Source organism: Gopherus evgoodei, chromosome 8 (assembly GCF_007399415.2).
Source record: "Gopherus evgoodei ecotype Sinaloan lineage chromosome 8, rGopEvg1_v1.p, whole genome shotgun sequence".
Taxonomy (NCBI): Eukaryota; Metazoa; Chordata; order Testudines; family Testudinidae; genus Gopherus; species Gopherus evgoodei.
The window spans coordinates 101,105,754-101,122,080 of NC_044329.1; the positions used below are offsets into that span (position 1 = coordinate 101,105,754).

At 40.6% G+C, this 16,327-nt stretch overlaps 1 protein-coding gene across 3 annotated transcripts in view; it reads left to right on the forward strand.

Moving 5' to 3' along the window:
• GLIS1 (GLIS family zinc finger 1) overlaps positions 1-16,327 on the forward strand; it is a 285,082-nt gene that overhangs the window by 119,454 nt on the left and 149,301 nt on the right. For all 3 annotated transcript variants that reach the window (XM_030573308.1, XM_030573307.1, XM_030573306.1), the window contains one exon: positions 8,407-8,605. In XM_030573308.1, the coding sequence (XP_030429168.1) occupies positions 8,407-8,605 (199 nt within the window). The remainder of the gene's footprint in view (positions 1-8,406; positions 8,606-16,327) is intronic.

Genomic DNA, 16,327 nt, shown 5'->3' on the forward strand with positions numbered 1-16,327 from the left:
CATTTTAATATGGCCAAATGTAATTGTATCCATCAAGGGACCAAGAATGTAGGCCATGCTTACAAGATGAAGGGACTGTGTCCTGGGAAGCAATGATTCTGAAACAGACTTTTGGAGAAGGGAAGGAATGGTGGTTAATTAGCTGATTATAAGTTCCCAGCGCAATGCTGTGGCCAAAATGTCTAATGCGAACCTTGGATGCGTAAAAAGGGGAATATCAAGTTAGGAGTAAGGAGGTTATATTACTTCTGTATTCGGCACTGGTGTGACCATTTTTGGACTACAGTGTCCAGTTCTGGTGTCCACAATTAAAGAAGGAGGATGATAAATTGGGAAAATTAGCCCCAAATTCAAACTAGTTTTACCACTGATTCAACTAAACCGGTGCAGGAACCATAGTTTAGAAAAGACTCCAACTGGCCTGGGCTGCCCTGTGTTTTTTTTGCTGCCTCAAGCATGGCAGGTAGGCAGCATTCGGCAGTGTGCCTGTGGGCGGTCCGCTGTTCACACGGATTCAGCGGTGCACCTGCGGGCGGTCCGCTGGTCATGCGAATTTGGAGGCATGCCTGCAGGAGGTCCGCCAGTGCTGCACCATTGGCATTCCTGCCGCTGAATTGCTGCTGAAGCTCCGGGGCCTGAACTGTTTCCACAATCGTTTAAATTATACATGTTTTTTCAGCAACTTCACCTGAAATAATGGTAGAAATGGTTCTGAGCCACAGAGCCCTGCTTACACAGTGGCTCCCACCAGTCTTAACACTATTTTAGCTTAATCAGTCCCAGAATTGGTCTGAACGTTATTTTTTTTAATTTCCCCAGTGTAGATATGGCCTTAGGTGACATTTCTCTGATCATGCCATGAACAGAGCCAGAGCAAAGAAACTTTCTGTGAATTTTGTGGGAGCAATGAAGTGCACTGTGTAACCCGCCGTCAGGGCAAAAGCAGCTCTGCAGCCTTTCTGCAATAACTTTTAAAATTATGAGGTGTACAGGGGTCACATTGGCTTCTCCAGCTACACTGTAATTATGAGCCCAATCCTGATACTAGACTTATCTACTTTGGTGGGCTATGCCTAGCTGATGCAGAGTTCTGCTCTGCCAAACAGATGGTATATAGAGTCCCTTTGCATCCCTTCTGCAGGTTACCCAATTTTGGTGTGTTGGCACCCTGACATTAGCAATTCTGTTGCATTGGGGGCCTTTCATGGTCTGTTCTATTACTGATGAATTTCACCTTTGGGTGAAAAATCCAGTAGCCTTTTGGTCTTCCACAAAAAGAATGTGGCATCAGTAATGGTGCCAAATATAGTGTTCCATTTTTCAGAGATGTCATAGGTGGATTCTGGATCTTTTATCCCAAACACCCAGGGATGGATGGCAAAATATTTAAAATGTAATTAAAGCGAATGAAGCACCAAGAAAAAGTAAATGACCTAGTTAGCAGTCACCACAAAACCCACAATGCTCTGAGGATATCTAAGTATGTTAGGCAAATATTTCAAACCTATCTCTATTTTGAATATTAGTCATTTAAATTATATGTCATTCCAGTTATTTGTTCATTGGCCTTAATTAGGTAAGTTCTAAAGCACTGCAGCATATGTTTGTTGTTGAGCAATTATCCTTTCAATAAGACTTCACTCCCATCTGGCTGAAGGCCTATTGGTAAATTTTATCAGCCAGAATGAAACCTCCATATACACAGCCTAAATGAATAAGGAATGAGGTGTTCCCTGGGGAGGGAAAAGAGCTGCTGCTATTTAGTTTTTTTGGTTTTAATACTTATTATTCTGCTTATTCAGGCAGGTTTACATTGGTTGGGAAGGGGGAGATGTTCTATTTCTGAACATTTCTAAGTAAAATTCACACAGAAGAAGAAATGTAGGATTCAATCCTGCACATTCTGATTGATGAGAATAGTTTTTACATGTGTAAATTGCCCTTACTCAAATGAGCAGTCCCTTTAAAGCCAGTGGCTCTGAATTTGATCTGATTTATGCTGGTATAAATTCAGAGCAACTCCACTGAAGCCATATGTCCAATGGAGTCAATTCCACTGACATCAATTACATCAGAATAAAAATGATGACAGATCAGAGTTTGAAACTATTTGATTATTCATATGGAAGGATTTGAAGGATTGAAGTTTTCTTATACTTCTGGATAAATCTTTTATGTTTCCTTCTTAAGCATTTAAACTAAAAATACAAACCCAAACCCGGTAGACAGAAGAAAAAAAAAGGTGGGGGGGGAAGAGAGAAAAAAGTTAAGTTGTTATGGATTCCATTTCCATGGGATTTATGGAATTATTATGGTTCTGCTGAAATGAGGGTAAACCTTTCATACAGGTAGGGAATATGTGCTCTTTTTCCATCGGTCATTGGTAAGTTACACTATGTAGGTTAAAGGCCCGCTAATGCCAATTGAAAGAGGAACTCCAGTTTTGGGCATGGAAAATACTTCAATCTCCTACCAGCCAATGATGTTAAGATTGTACAAAAAAGTCAGTTGTCAAAAGGCTAGGTTCTACTCTAAATTAGACTAACTCTATTTAAGGCAGTGAAGTTGCTTCTGTCTATGATGGTGTAACTAAGTTCAGAATCTGGCCAGCTGTATTCAGAGGCAATTCCTCTCTAATTTAGGTTTGCTGCTGGAAGAAGGTGATACTTTTAATGTCATTACTTGTCTGCTGTTGTGTCAGCTGCCATATGGTTGGCACGTTTTTAAAGATGCCATTGTGCAAAGGTGACCCGACATGAGATTATGTTAGACAGTCTGTTCCGAGCCCAAGTTAACAAATCTACAAGGTACTTTGTGAAGATAAACATACGGCAGGTTGGCTGAAATTCTAACATGCATAATTTTGTGGATTTGGCTTTTGAGTACTCACTTTTTTTATGCAGGGAACGAGGGGAAAGAGTTTCATGATTTGACAGCTATTGGAAAAGATAATTGTTTTTGACAGCATGTGGATAGTGTTAATGTTATTCTAGGAAATCTCCCTCTTCAAACAAATCAATATCATTGTTTTCTGATGTGTTGCTACAGGTTAGTACTGCTGAATTCTGGATAGAAGCTTCAAGTTTCTGTGTTCTGATAATATGATAAAATTGTTAAAATACATTTTTAGAAAGTCCTTAATGAATTTCAGACTTGTATCATCCAGAGACTGAAAAAGAAAGAGCGGCTGCTTTTATTACTGGTCAAGTATAAATGAAAAAAAAAAATAAAAGACAATTGATCGTATCCAGGATATAAAGAACACATTCAATGGATATTCTGTAGCCAAAATCTTACTTTTAGCCAGTAAAATAAATAATGACTCATGGCTAAGATTTCAGGAACCAGGGCTAGGATGTCATAGGAGGGATATATTTCCCAGCTTTGCCATTATATCTGGGAGGTGTGGCTTTTAAAGATGCACGGAAAGTTCTTCCCAAGAAAAATTTTTGGTATTTTTAAACACTTAATACATAAGACTATATGCAAATTAATAACAGAGTCTGATTATGCCCTTGTTTTGGTGATGCCTCATGCTCCCATTCTCCTCCATGGTCCCTGGGCTACATCTCCCATGGTGCACCATGGCCTCCCCTCTTCCTGAGGTATGGTGGTGCATCATGGGAGTTCCGTGACTACAGTGCATCATGAGAGATGTAGTCCAGCTGGGGAGCCCAGCCGTTTGATCAGAATGGGCCAAGAGACACCCAAACTACAATTCCCATGAGGGCATCTGAGGAAGTGGGTATTCACCCACGAAAGCTCATGCTCCAAAACGTCTGTTAGTCTATAAGGTGCCACAGGATTCTTTGCTGCTTTTACAATTCCCATGAGGTATCTTAGCAGCATTTCCAAATCAAAACTTTTGGCCTAATGTTTCTGGGTGAAACTTTTTAGTTTTCAGACTGAAAAAAAACACTTTTCAATTTTTGGATTTTTTTTTTTTAATGAGAAGTCAAAATTATCCTCAGAAAGCAGATACTTTTCTTTCTTTCTCTCTCTCTCTCTCTCTCTCTCTCTCTCTCACACTCTCACACACGCACACGCACATGCACACACACACGAGTCAAAAACCCATGGAAAATTTTCAGCAATGTCTAGCGCTGACAACTCTGATTTCAGTAAATGGGAGTAACACCACTGATGTAAGTGAAAGGAAAATCAGTCTTTACTTGACAGCTCAGCCTTATGTAACATGAATAGAGAAAGAAAGTGGGTGACTTATTTTGGAGAGATAGTGATAGCAGAGTTTAGAAGTTTTAAAGCTGAATGGCAAATACTTTGTACAAAGGCTTATGTCCTTTTTTTGCTTTTTATTATGGCCAGAAAGTTCTTCTCCCATCATCTGCCAATTTTTTCCTTCACTTGTTTCTTCCCTGAGCAATATCAGGAATGTCAAGCCTGGCATTCCCTAATTGAAAGGATAGGGGTTGAATCTTTAACAAAGTTCTGATATCCCCCAAAATGTAAGTTAGTCATTGAAGTGAAATAGGTGTTTACAGAGTAAACAAACAACATTGTTTTAAACAGTGTGACTAAAAACCTCTTCCCCTCTCAAAATCTCAGGTTTGATTTTCTTGACTCTGTATTGCCATCTTTTTCACTATATCTCCAGTTATCAGAGAGTCTTCCAGGCCAGAAAAGACGTGGGTTTTCAAAGTTTACCTCCAAGATTTACCTGCCTTCCATAGTCTGGAAAGCCAATGATTATCCCCTCTCTTATATTCACTAGAGCCCTGAACCTGGTCCCATTTAAATTCCATTGACAGCAACTCAGTGTCCCGCCATACATTCTGATGGCACAGGGGGCAGCCATCTTCCTGGTGGGTAGCATAGTTTCTGTCCCATTGGAAACATGGAAAAGGAAAGACATCTTTGTTAAGCAGAGCTTCACAGTCAAAAGCTGTAGGGAAATGGTGGCCGTTTTAACAGAGAACCAGCCTGTGGCTTTGATCCAACAAAGGGAAAGGGCAGCCATTTTGAAAAACTGCAGAACTTCATATATTCACTGTTAATTACCTTTACCTCATGAAAAGATTTATAAATGCTATAAACCATGATATTCCTGATACTGTCACAACAGATGGCTAATAAGGTAAATGTGAATGTTAGAAGGTATGTAAGTATGAAAGAATGATAGAAATTGTGTATAAAGGTTTGCATAGAGGTAATTCCACTTAAGTATATGTAAATGAGAGGAGAATCTGGCTCATTTCAGTGAATTGTTCCTGATTATGCGCGCGCGTGTGCGTGCGCACACACACACATCTTAGTTTGCAGAATGGGTATTTTGCAAATGTTTCTTTGGCAGAAAGGATTGTTTTAACATTTTCAAGAAATATGTTCAATTAGCAGCAATAACCCAAATTAGGATGGTATGTTAACTTCAGAAAAAATGTGTACTTGATGTTCACATACTTTTCATGCCCCAAAACTGCAGTGGACATGAAAATCAGGCCATTATGCTTGGAACCATCTCTAAACTTTCTTCACAGTTCCAGACCTGTGTGCCAACCTCTTAGAAGTGGTTATTTCTATTACACTATAGTCAGTGCATGATGAATACCATTTCTTTTGCCATACCATTTTCAGTGACATTTTAAAGTGTCAATTGCCACATATGGACCATTTGTTCCACCTTATGAGTCAAAACCCTATGTTGGAAAATTGGCATGTTACAGACTGTGTGACACAGGATATGTCTAAACTGCAAGATGGGATGGTCCCAGAGCTCAGGCTGCAGTCTGAACCAGAATGGCTACACTGAAATTAAGTAGCCCCTGAGCCTGAACCGCATAAGGCCAAATCAGCTGGCAAGGGTCAGCTGTGGGTGTCTAATTGCAATGTAGACATACCCTGAGACTTGGTGGAGTCATGTCTCAGTCACACTTTCTGTAATGATACTGAAAATGGTTTTGTTTAATCTACAATAACACAAACCGTTTTCAGCTCTAGTTCAGGAAGATCTATTGCTGACAGCCATTCTTTGCAATGGGTCAGTTTCCAAATATAGATGTGGCTAATAAAAGGAAATGTTTTAAAATATTTTACTGTAACACAAACACATTTTCAGATCAAAGCTCCAGTCCTACTCTGCACAAGCAAGACTCCTTTTGATTTTTCCTGCATCAGGACTGCAGGATCAGTTGGCTGCAAACTGCAAAATAGTGGGCTCCACAAAGATCTGTACGTACAAAATGATGGGGGTCTAAATTAGCTGTTACCACTCAAGAAAGAGATCTTGAAGTCATTGTGGATAGTTCTGTGAAAACATCTGCCGAGTGTGCAGTGGCAGTCAAAAAAGCTAATAGAATATTAGGAGCCATTAGGAAAGGGACAGATAATAAAACAGAAAATATCATAATGCCACTATATAAATTATGGTACTCCTATACCTTGAATACTGCATGCAGTTCTGGTTGTCCTATCTCAGAAAAAATATATTACAATTGGGAAAAGTATAAAGAAGGGCAATAAAAATGAGTAGGGATATAGAACAGCTTCTAGATGAGGAGAGAGAAAAAGACTGGGACTGTTCAGCTTAGAAAAGAGACAGCTAATGGACGAATATGGTAGAGATCTATAAAATCATGAATGGTGTAGAGAAAGTGAATCCGGAAGTGTTATTTAACCATCATATAATACAAGAACCAGGAGTCACCCACAGAAAGTAATAGGCAGCACATTTAAAATAAACATAAGGAAGTACTGGTACTTCTTCACGCAATGCATAGTCCATCCGTGGAACTTGTTGCTAGGGAATGTTGTGAAGGCCAAAAGTATAACTTGATTCAAAAACAAATTAAATACCTTTATGGAGGATAAGTCCATCAATGGCTATTAACCAAGATGGTCAGGGCTGCAGCCCTGTACTCTGGGTATCACTAATCCTCTGATTGCCAGAAGCTGGGACTGGAGGACAGGGGATGGATCACTCGATAATTACCCTGTTCTGCTCATTCCCTCTGAAGTATCTGGCACTGGCCACTGTCAGAAGACAAGATACTGGGCTAGATGGACCATTGATCTGACCAAATATGGACATACTTATGATCTAGTATTTTAAAGGCATAGCCCATGTGCAATAAGCGTATCATGATAAATATCTATAGTGATTTTTTTTTGTAGCTAGCAATTTAAGGCCCTTTCTATTCTGCAAATGTTTTCCCACATGCTTAACTTTTAGCTCATGAGTAATCCTATTAAAGTCAATGGAATTACTCACATATTTAAATTTAAGCATGTGTGTTGGTGTTTTCAGGCTCGGGATCTAAGTCCTAGGTTATTATCTTGCCATCTGTTTTTAAACACTTTATCTTTTTTGGATCTATGCATCTAACGTCCATGGATAGATTTGAAAATGTATCCAGAATTCTTTTTCTTAAAATGATTGCTGTATCTTTGGTCTATTTCCCTCATCTTTTGGTGTAAGAGTGAAATTAAATATGTGCCAGATCTAGCCATAGCAGAATAAGAATATAGAAAAATAATATATTATTTTGAAAATATGAATAAACTTAAACACATGGAAAATATTTATTTTTTTCCCCATTTTTCATGAGAAAATAAACTAGAATCTCCTCACTAATGCCCTGATCCTTCATATACTAAGGGCATGCTAGTACAGGAAAGTTTTGGCACGTATGCATGTCTGTACAGGAAAGTTTTACCAGTATAATTATACTGCTACAGTTAAAACAATATAGTTAGACTGATATAACTCACTATGTGGACACTCTTATTCTGTTATTAAAGTGGCTTTTTTGGTTTAGCTTACAAGTGACATAAGCTAAACCAAAATAATTAAACAAAAAGGCACTCAGGTCATGTTAAGTGTATCTACATGGGGAATTATGCTGCTGTAACTTTATCAGTTTTAAATCACACCTTAGTTTTCACATCTTACACCAGTATAACTTTCCTGTGTAGACAAAAAAATAAAGACTTCAATTAGACTGCATTAATATTGTTTCATTAATATTGTTCCCATTAATTTCACTAATGGGAAAAAACCCAACAACTAATCCCACCAAAATAAATGAATAAACCCCAAAACAAAACTAACCAAACAAAAAATGTAGGAAACGCTGCCTCCTGCTGCCCCCAAAAAATGTAGAAGAAAAGGAACCTATCAGGTTTTTTTTTTTTAAAGCTAACATATGAAGTGAAAAACAGCCTCATCTTTAAAAAGAGGAACAAGAGCAATAAGTTCTGGACACTAATTCCTTTGGAATTAGTTCTTAGTTCATTGTGAAACCCTTAACATTCTTTGCTGTTGCAATTATAATGCTTTCATGAGAGGAGACAAAAGTGGGAATAACTGAGAATGATAACTGATATAGCAACATCCATGGGTAGAAGCTTATGGTTATTTTTTCTCTCTCTCTCTTTTAATTTATTTAACAGTGAATGGTGGATACGGCCACTGTAATTTGATCTCCGAGAAGAAGAACATCATGGACATGGAGATGACAAATAGCTCAGTACCTGTCTGTAGACAGAGTCTGCTCATCCACACAGGAAATCCACTTACCCGAGACCACCCGTTATCTCGTGAGAGATTGCTACATGTTGGTCACCTGAATTTAACACACTCAGATACCAGGTATTGTTCCTGTTTTTGTTGCTTTATATACCTTTCCCTTTTAAAGTCCTTCATTGCTATAATCTTTTTTTCCCAGTAGCAACCTTTTTCCCAGTAACAACCAGGATTTGGACATGGGTTCTGCCTTCATTGGGCCTGGTTCAGTGGCCTGATGTGAATGCCAGGGTTGGATGATCTCTTTGGCTTTTGCCTCATCTTGTCATTCCATCTGGGGCAACCATTTAATCTCCACTTCTAAACAACTAATTCCATTACCCATTAGCAGCTGTCATTGACGGTACCTTACTGCTGGGCCTGAGGCATGGCCTTTCTGTGCAGATGCACTCATACTGCTCCATGATCCTACCACTAGGTGATCACTCTAAAGGCAGTGGCACCCTTCACTTTTGGAGTTTAAGTATGTCTTCTCGGTGAGTACGATCCCAGCATCCACTGAAATGAATGATAGTGTGCTAGTGACTTAAATAGAAAGAAAACTGCCTCCTCTCCCTCCACACTACCCATGATGCTTTCAAGTTCCAGCCAGGGAAATAAGAATAGTAGAATCACTCCCAAATTGGAGTTTTCCATGTGGCAGTCTGGCATGCCACCATTAAACCTCCAGGAAGTGTGTGCCACTCTCATTTCTACAGTGTTTACTTTAACAAACAAAGCGAAATGTTCTCACAGAGCACCATATCCTTGGTATTTGCTTTTAAGGCTATAATGTAAAAATCTGGGCTCTGGTTTTGATATATGCACCGTTCTTAGATTCTGTTCATGGCAGACCCCTACTTAAACATTTGCTATAAATTAATTATACGAAAATGTAGGACTCTTTTTTTGTGTGTTGTTGTTACAAATTTAACATTACTAGATTTTAAACAAATACCCTAAACAGACATCCATTGTGAATAGAAGCCTGCTCCGAATTAAAATCTGTCCATCTATTTTAATTACAATGCTTTTTGGCAAAGCTTATGATATGGAATGATCTTGACCTTTTAGAAGAGATGCAGAAATAAAAAAACTCAATAAAGTTCAGCCTTTATCTTAAATATTTGGAATAATTGGTGCTTTCTGCCTGGAACCATCAAACCCAAATTTCCATAGAGCCAGCAAGAGGAAATGTTGACTGTGTAACTAAGCCATGGAAATCTGGCTGGTTTTGATTTTGTTATACACGTTTATATGCATTGTTTTCCCTTTTTCTTTTACTAATGGGATGAGGATATCTGCATTTTCAGGAACAAAAGGCACATCAATGTGACAAGCAAATGGTGAGAACTTTAAGGAAAAAAAGCAGATCATTTTCATGGCAAATAGCAAACATATTCTGCTGCTGCTATTAAAACTTTTATACTTCAGCTGCATTTAACTCAGCTCTGTCCCAATCCTTTTATGTTTCGGTGCAGTGCTTGCAATTATCAGGCTGTTTTTATTCTGTCATTGAGGATAATTATGAAACAAAGATAATTAGGGCAGGAGAAAACAAAAGGAGAAGGAGAGGACCCTGCTTAGATATTTTTGAAGCTTTTTGTAAAATCCATAATAGGGAAATGATAGATATCTCTATATTGGGGATCACAGTACCACACTCAGAAATATGAACTGCTTCCATCTCTGTCTGAGGGAAGATTCCCAGAACAACATAGAGGATTGTATGCAACAGAATATGAGATGGCTGCTATTATGATAAAGCAGCAGGTGATTAAAGTAATTCTCTTGTGTTTGTTTTACAACATTCTAAACTTGGCAGGTTTCACCATTTCCTGAGTAACTGTTTGGAAATGTTTGGAGAGCATCTTGAGGTACATTGTGGCTGCTCTCCATTCCTTCATGGGCTGTTTGTTTATATGGCCCATCATTCATCTTGCTGTCTGTTTGTTCCCACAGTTTTGATTTGTACAGGATTTGCAATGTAGTGTTCATGCCCTGCTTGGCTCTATGAGCATGACAGACATACAGTAACTAATCCTTGCACAGTGAATACACCTGTCTTTCCTAACAGACACACTATATGGAGTCAAAGCTACTTCTTGTTATGAAGACAAAGACAGACAACATTTATTATTGTTACTATTCATTATTTACACAGTGCCATAGTTGTGCTTCTTTACAGACAAATACAAGAAGACAATGTCCTTACTCTGAAGCGTTAACAATCTAAGAGCCCAATTTGCATAGTGCCGAATGCTCTCACTTTCAGTGAAGTGAACGGGAGTAGAGGGTGCTCCGTGCCTTTCAGGACTGGGCCCTTTCTTGGACAGTGCCTGGACAAAAGAGGGTGGGAATGGATGTAACAAAACGTACCGTGGACAGCACTGACTGAACTTGGTGCTGGTCGCTCTGTCCAGCTCTGATGTCCAATGCATAAATAAGGGGAAATACAAATTCTGACAAAGATTCGGGTTAATCTTTGAATGACTAGTATGCGTGCAACCACAAAGAAAACCCAAACCAACAAATAACGGCACCCCCACCACAAGCTCAAAATCCTGCCAGGAATTCAGTGTTACGACCGGCTTCTGCTGTTTTTCTCAGCACACTGACGTTCGTTATCCCCATCAGCTCCCGCCCACCCTGTGTCATTTTCTATCAGGATCTGTATTCCAGTGATGACTGCGTTAATCCATGGATAATACCCCCTTCTCTTTCATCCCAAGCTCAATTAATAGCTTTTAAGTTATGCAACATAATTTCCACTACATAGTATTTGTAAATGAGATGTGTGTGTCATACTGTAAAAGTCCTAATACCTTCTTCACCACAATTGGCCTCTATGTACAGCTAATGTTGGTCATTTGTCAGATAATCCATTATCAGGCATGGAAAACTGTTCCTACATTTGTGTTCTTGTTTTTCTGTGTAAAAGCAGGGAAGGCAGCGGAGCAGCCAAAGAGCAAATGTTGCAAAGGGCCCATAGTTGTACAGCAGCACAATATCCTCCAGCTTCTTAAAACTGTCAGTAGTCACAAAAGACTTGCTTGCAAGGTAAATTAAAGGCATGTACATTTGTTTAGCCAAAATCTCTGGATTATTTACTATGGTGTTATTTTACTTTGAGGCTGTTTTTAAACTAAAACACTTCTGGCCTAGTGCTACTGTCCTTGCTCTCTGGCTCCAATTACAGTGTATGGAAGTCTCTTTAGAAGTACCACTTCGCTCACCCCCACAGGGCTGTAACATACTGTACAAAGGCCTTGCTTCCTTGTACAGTGTGCTGTATCATCCTGTGCAATTGGATTGTTGCTTAGAATGAACATTTAAAGATGTGTCCAAACCTATATGTATTCTGCTGGGGAGGTCAACAGGAATTCCTCCACCTCCAAAATTCACCATCGCCCCCAATTCCTATTGCATATCCCCTGTATCAAACCCACCCACTCTGCCCCATATTTTGTTCATTTTACTGTCCCTTCATCCTCCCCCCTTCATTTATTTGTTACATCCATGTTTGCATCAAATCATAGTCACTGGACCAGTTGTTCTCAATCTATTTACCATTGTGGGCTGCATATACAGCTTTCTGTGTTATGTGGGCTGCATCCACACAATATATATATTCTACCTGTATGGCCCTGAGAATGTCACATGGGCCGCAGCTGTGTGCTGATTGGGCTGCAGGTTGAGAACCACTGCCCTGGACTGTGAGATCTCTGGGGCAAGGACGGTCTGTTTATCTGTTAGTACAATGCCTAGCACCATGTGACTCTAATCCCTTACTGACTCATCTTGAGGCTATCGCAGTACAAATGATAAATAATAACATCAGAAGGAGCTACCTAAAAAGCTGGTCTCCAGGAATCCTGTCCCTCCCAGGCCTGCTCAGTAGAACTACACCAATTCTGCTCCAGTTAGAGCCCCACAATGGCTGTGGAGACAGGGGCCCAGAGTTTACCCTGGAAGGGTGATGATACAATTCTATAGTAAACACAGAAAATTTACACTAATGCAACTTTAAGGTTGAAAATGTCCACACCCAAACGCTGGGAAATGAAAATAATGCAGCTTCCTACAGCAATGTTAACTGACTCACGGGGGCATAATGTATATAACATGGTGCATATATCTAGAAAGCTATAATTCTTATGAAGAATTCTGGTATGCAAATCTGCATCAGTAGCCAATATTTATATTTACATAAGCATGGCCTCTGTGACACAAAGCTGGGTGGATGAGAAATGGGAATTCAGTCTTCCTTGATTGAAATCATTCACCCCAATGCTTCCTTTTGTTTCTTTTTAGAAATCACACTCTTTTTTACTCTTTATGCATTTCATACTCCATGTAATACAATGGTCTTCATCACAGAAACTACAGTCCTGATTCCGAGTAAGGCTGAGTCCTGGAAACTCCCATTGATTTCACTGGAAGATTTGGGAGCGTAGTGCCTCTTGGGATCAGTACTGTGTGCTGCAGGACCAATCACCATTATTAAGGTCACAAAAGGAAACTATCCCAATGCATACGAAAGACTGAAAGCATGGTAAGAGACCATTCTGGCTTAACTAGATCTTCAGCAAACTGAAACTCAAAAAAGTGTCATACAAGAAGTGGAAACTAGGTCAAATTACAAAGGATGAATATTAAAAAAAAAAAAAACCAACGCAAGCATCTAAGGACAAAATTAGGAAGGCCAAGGTACAAAACAAGATTGAACTAGCTAGGGAGGTAAAGGGTAACAAGAGAAATTTTACAAATACGTTAGAAGCAAAATGAAGAATAAGGACAGGAGAGAAAGACAGTAACAGAAAATGCAGCAATGGCCAAAGCGTTAAATATATTTTTTGTTTCAGTTTTCACCGTAAAGATTAGAATGGAGGACTAATATAGCTAACATCAGTATAAATGGGATAGGATCTGAGGCTGCAATAGGGAAAGAACAAGTTAAGAATTATTCAGACAAGTTAGATGTCTTCAGGTTGATAGGGGCTAATGAAATACATCCTAGAATACTTAAGGAACTGGCTGCAGAGATCTCTGCAAATATAGTACATATCTATAAAAAGAGGAATAAGAACAGCCCAGGGAAATAAAAACCCAGTCAGCTTAACTTTGGTACCTGCAAAGATAATTATGCAAATAATCAATCAATCAATTTGTAAGTACCTACGGGATAAGAAGGTTACAGTCAACATGGATTTGTCATGGACAAATCTTGTCAAACCAACTTAACATCCCTCTTTGATAAGGTAACAAGCCTTGTGGATGGGGGGAAGCAGTAGATGTGATATATCGTAACTTTTTAATAAGGCTATTGATACTGTCTCACATTAGCTTCTCCTAAGCAACCTAAGAAAACAGTCTAGACAAACCTACTATAAGGTGGTTGTACAACTGATTGGAAACCAAACTCAGAATGTAGTTATCAGTGGTTCAAAATGAAGCTGGAAAGGGCTTATTCAGTGGGGTCCCATAGGGATCTGACCTGGATCCAATTCTATTCAATATCTTTTATAATGATTTGGCTAATGGCAGAGAGAGTATACTTAAGTTTGTGGATGATACCAAGTGGGAAGGAGTTGCAAGTGCTTTGGAGGACAGATATAGAATTCAAAATGATCGTGACAAACTGGAGAAATGGCCTGAAATAAACAGGATGAAATTCAATAGGGACAAATGCAAAGCACTACACTTAAGAAGCAATAATCCATTGTGCAAATATAAAATGGTAAATGACTTCCTAGGAAGGAGTACTACAGAAAAGGATCTGGGGTTATAATGGATCACAAACTAGACAGGAGTCAACAATGTAATACTGTTTTTAAAAAAGCTAACATAATTCTGGGGTATATTAGCAGGAGTGTTGTAAACAAGACACAAGAAGTAATTCTTCCACTGTACTCAGCACTGACAAGGCCTAACTGGAATACTGTGTCCAGTTCTGAGCACCGCACTTTTGGAACGATGTGGACAAATTTGAGAAAGTCCAGAGGAGAACAACAAAAATGATTAAAAGTCTAGAAAACACGACCTATGAGAAAAGATTGGAAAAAAATTGGGTTTGTTTAGTCTGGAGGAAAAAAAGACTCAGTGGGGAACATCATAGTGTTCAAGTTCGTAAAAGGTTTTTGTAAAGAAGATGGTGATAAATTGTTCTCCTTAATCACTGAAGACAGCACAAGAAGCAATGGGCTTAAATTGCAGCAAGAGAGATTTAGGTTAGTCATAAGAAAAAACCTAACTGTAAGGGTAGTTAAGCACTGGAATAAATTGCCTAAGGAGGCTATGAAATCTCCATCGCTGGAGGTTTTTAAGAACAGGTTAGACAAACACCTCCTCAGGGATGGTCTAGATAACATTTAGTCCTGCCTCAGTATAGGGCACTGGACTAGAGAACATATTGAGGACTACATTTCTAGTCTTATATTTCTATGATTCTAAGATACTAGCTGGAATTGCACACTTGGAGCTCTGACAGGATAGGGCTCTCATGTAATAATGTAGCTTCAGGGTTTCAGACTGAAAAATAATCATCTTATTTGCTTTTATACAATATCAGATGTAGGGCTGCACAAGAATTTTTGGGGGGCCTAAGACAAAATCTGAAACTGAGGCCCTCCGCCCACCCTTCCAAAAAAATTACCACTTAGGGGAAGCCTCAAGTAGGTAGGTAGAGGAGTGTGTATGTGTGTGTGTGTGTGTGTTTGCCAAGCCTGCCCTGTACTCACCCCACAGCAGCAGCTCCTGTCCCACCGGGCTGGGTCCTGCTCCCCACTCTGGGCATTGCAACCCCATACGTCAGGTTGCAAAACTGCTCACTGAAATTTGACAGCCACCTCTCCGTCATGGATGGAGAGGCCACTGAGAGAAACCTGAGTGGTGCTGTGACCTTGTGCATCAGGTCACAGCAGTGACACTCAGTTTGGGGGCCCTCTCAAACAGGGAGCCAAGGGCAAACTGTCTCTTTTGCATGTGTCAACCCCCTCAGCTAGGCAGACCTGATAAGATGTGTGTTCAAATTTTTGTCTGAGGTTTTGTAACCATTTATGTTAATATATTAGGGTTTCCCACTGTCTAATTGCCCTTCCCCCTGCTCTGCCCCTCCCCCAAGACCCTGCCCCTTCTCCAAGGCTTTGCCTCCACTTTCCATCCTCCGTCGCTCACTCCCCCACCCTCACTCATTTTCACTGGAACGGGGCAGGGCGTTGGGAAGAGGGTGAGGACTCTGGGCTAGGGGGTGGGGCCAAGGGGTTTGGAGTGTGGGAGGGGGTTCTGGGCTCATCCTGGGGCAGGGGGTTGGGGTGCAGGAGGAGGTTCAGGGTGCGGGCTCTGGGAGAGAATTTGGGTGCGGGGGGGGCTCGGCTGGAGCACAGGGTTGGGCTGCAGGAGGGGGTGAGGGGTGCAGGCTCTGGGAGGGAGTTTGGGTGTGAGAGGGGGCTAGAGGCTGGGGCAGGAGGTGTGGGGAGTGTGGGAGGAATTTTTAGTGCGGGGGGTGCTCAGGGCTGGGAGTTAGGGTGCAGGGGGCTGTGCAGGATATGGGCTCCAGCCGGGCAGTGCTTACCTCAGGTGGCTCCTGGAAGTGGTGGCATGTCCCTGTGGCTCCTAGGCTCAGGGGCAGCCAGGCGGCTCCACACGCTGCCTCTGCCTGCAGGCACTGCCCCCCGCAGCTCCGTTGGCCATGGTTCCCAGCTAATGGGAGCTGTGGAGTTGGCACTTGGGGCAGGGGCAGCGCGCAGAGACGCCCTAGCCACTCCTGTACCTAGGAGCCAGACGTGCCAGCCACTTCCAGGAGCCGCA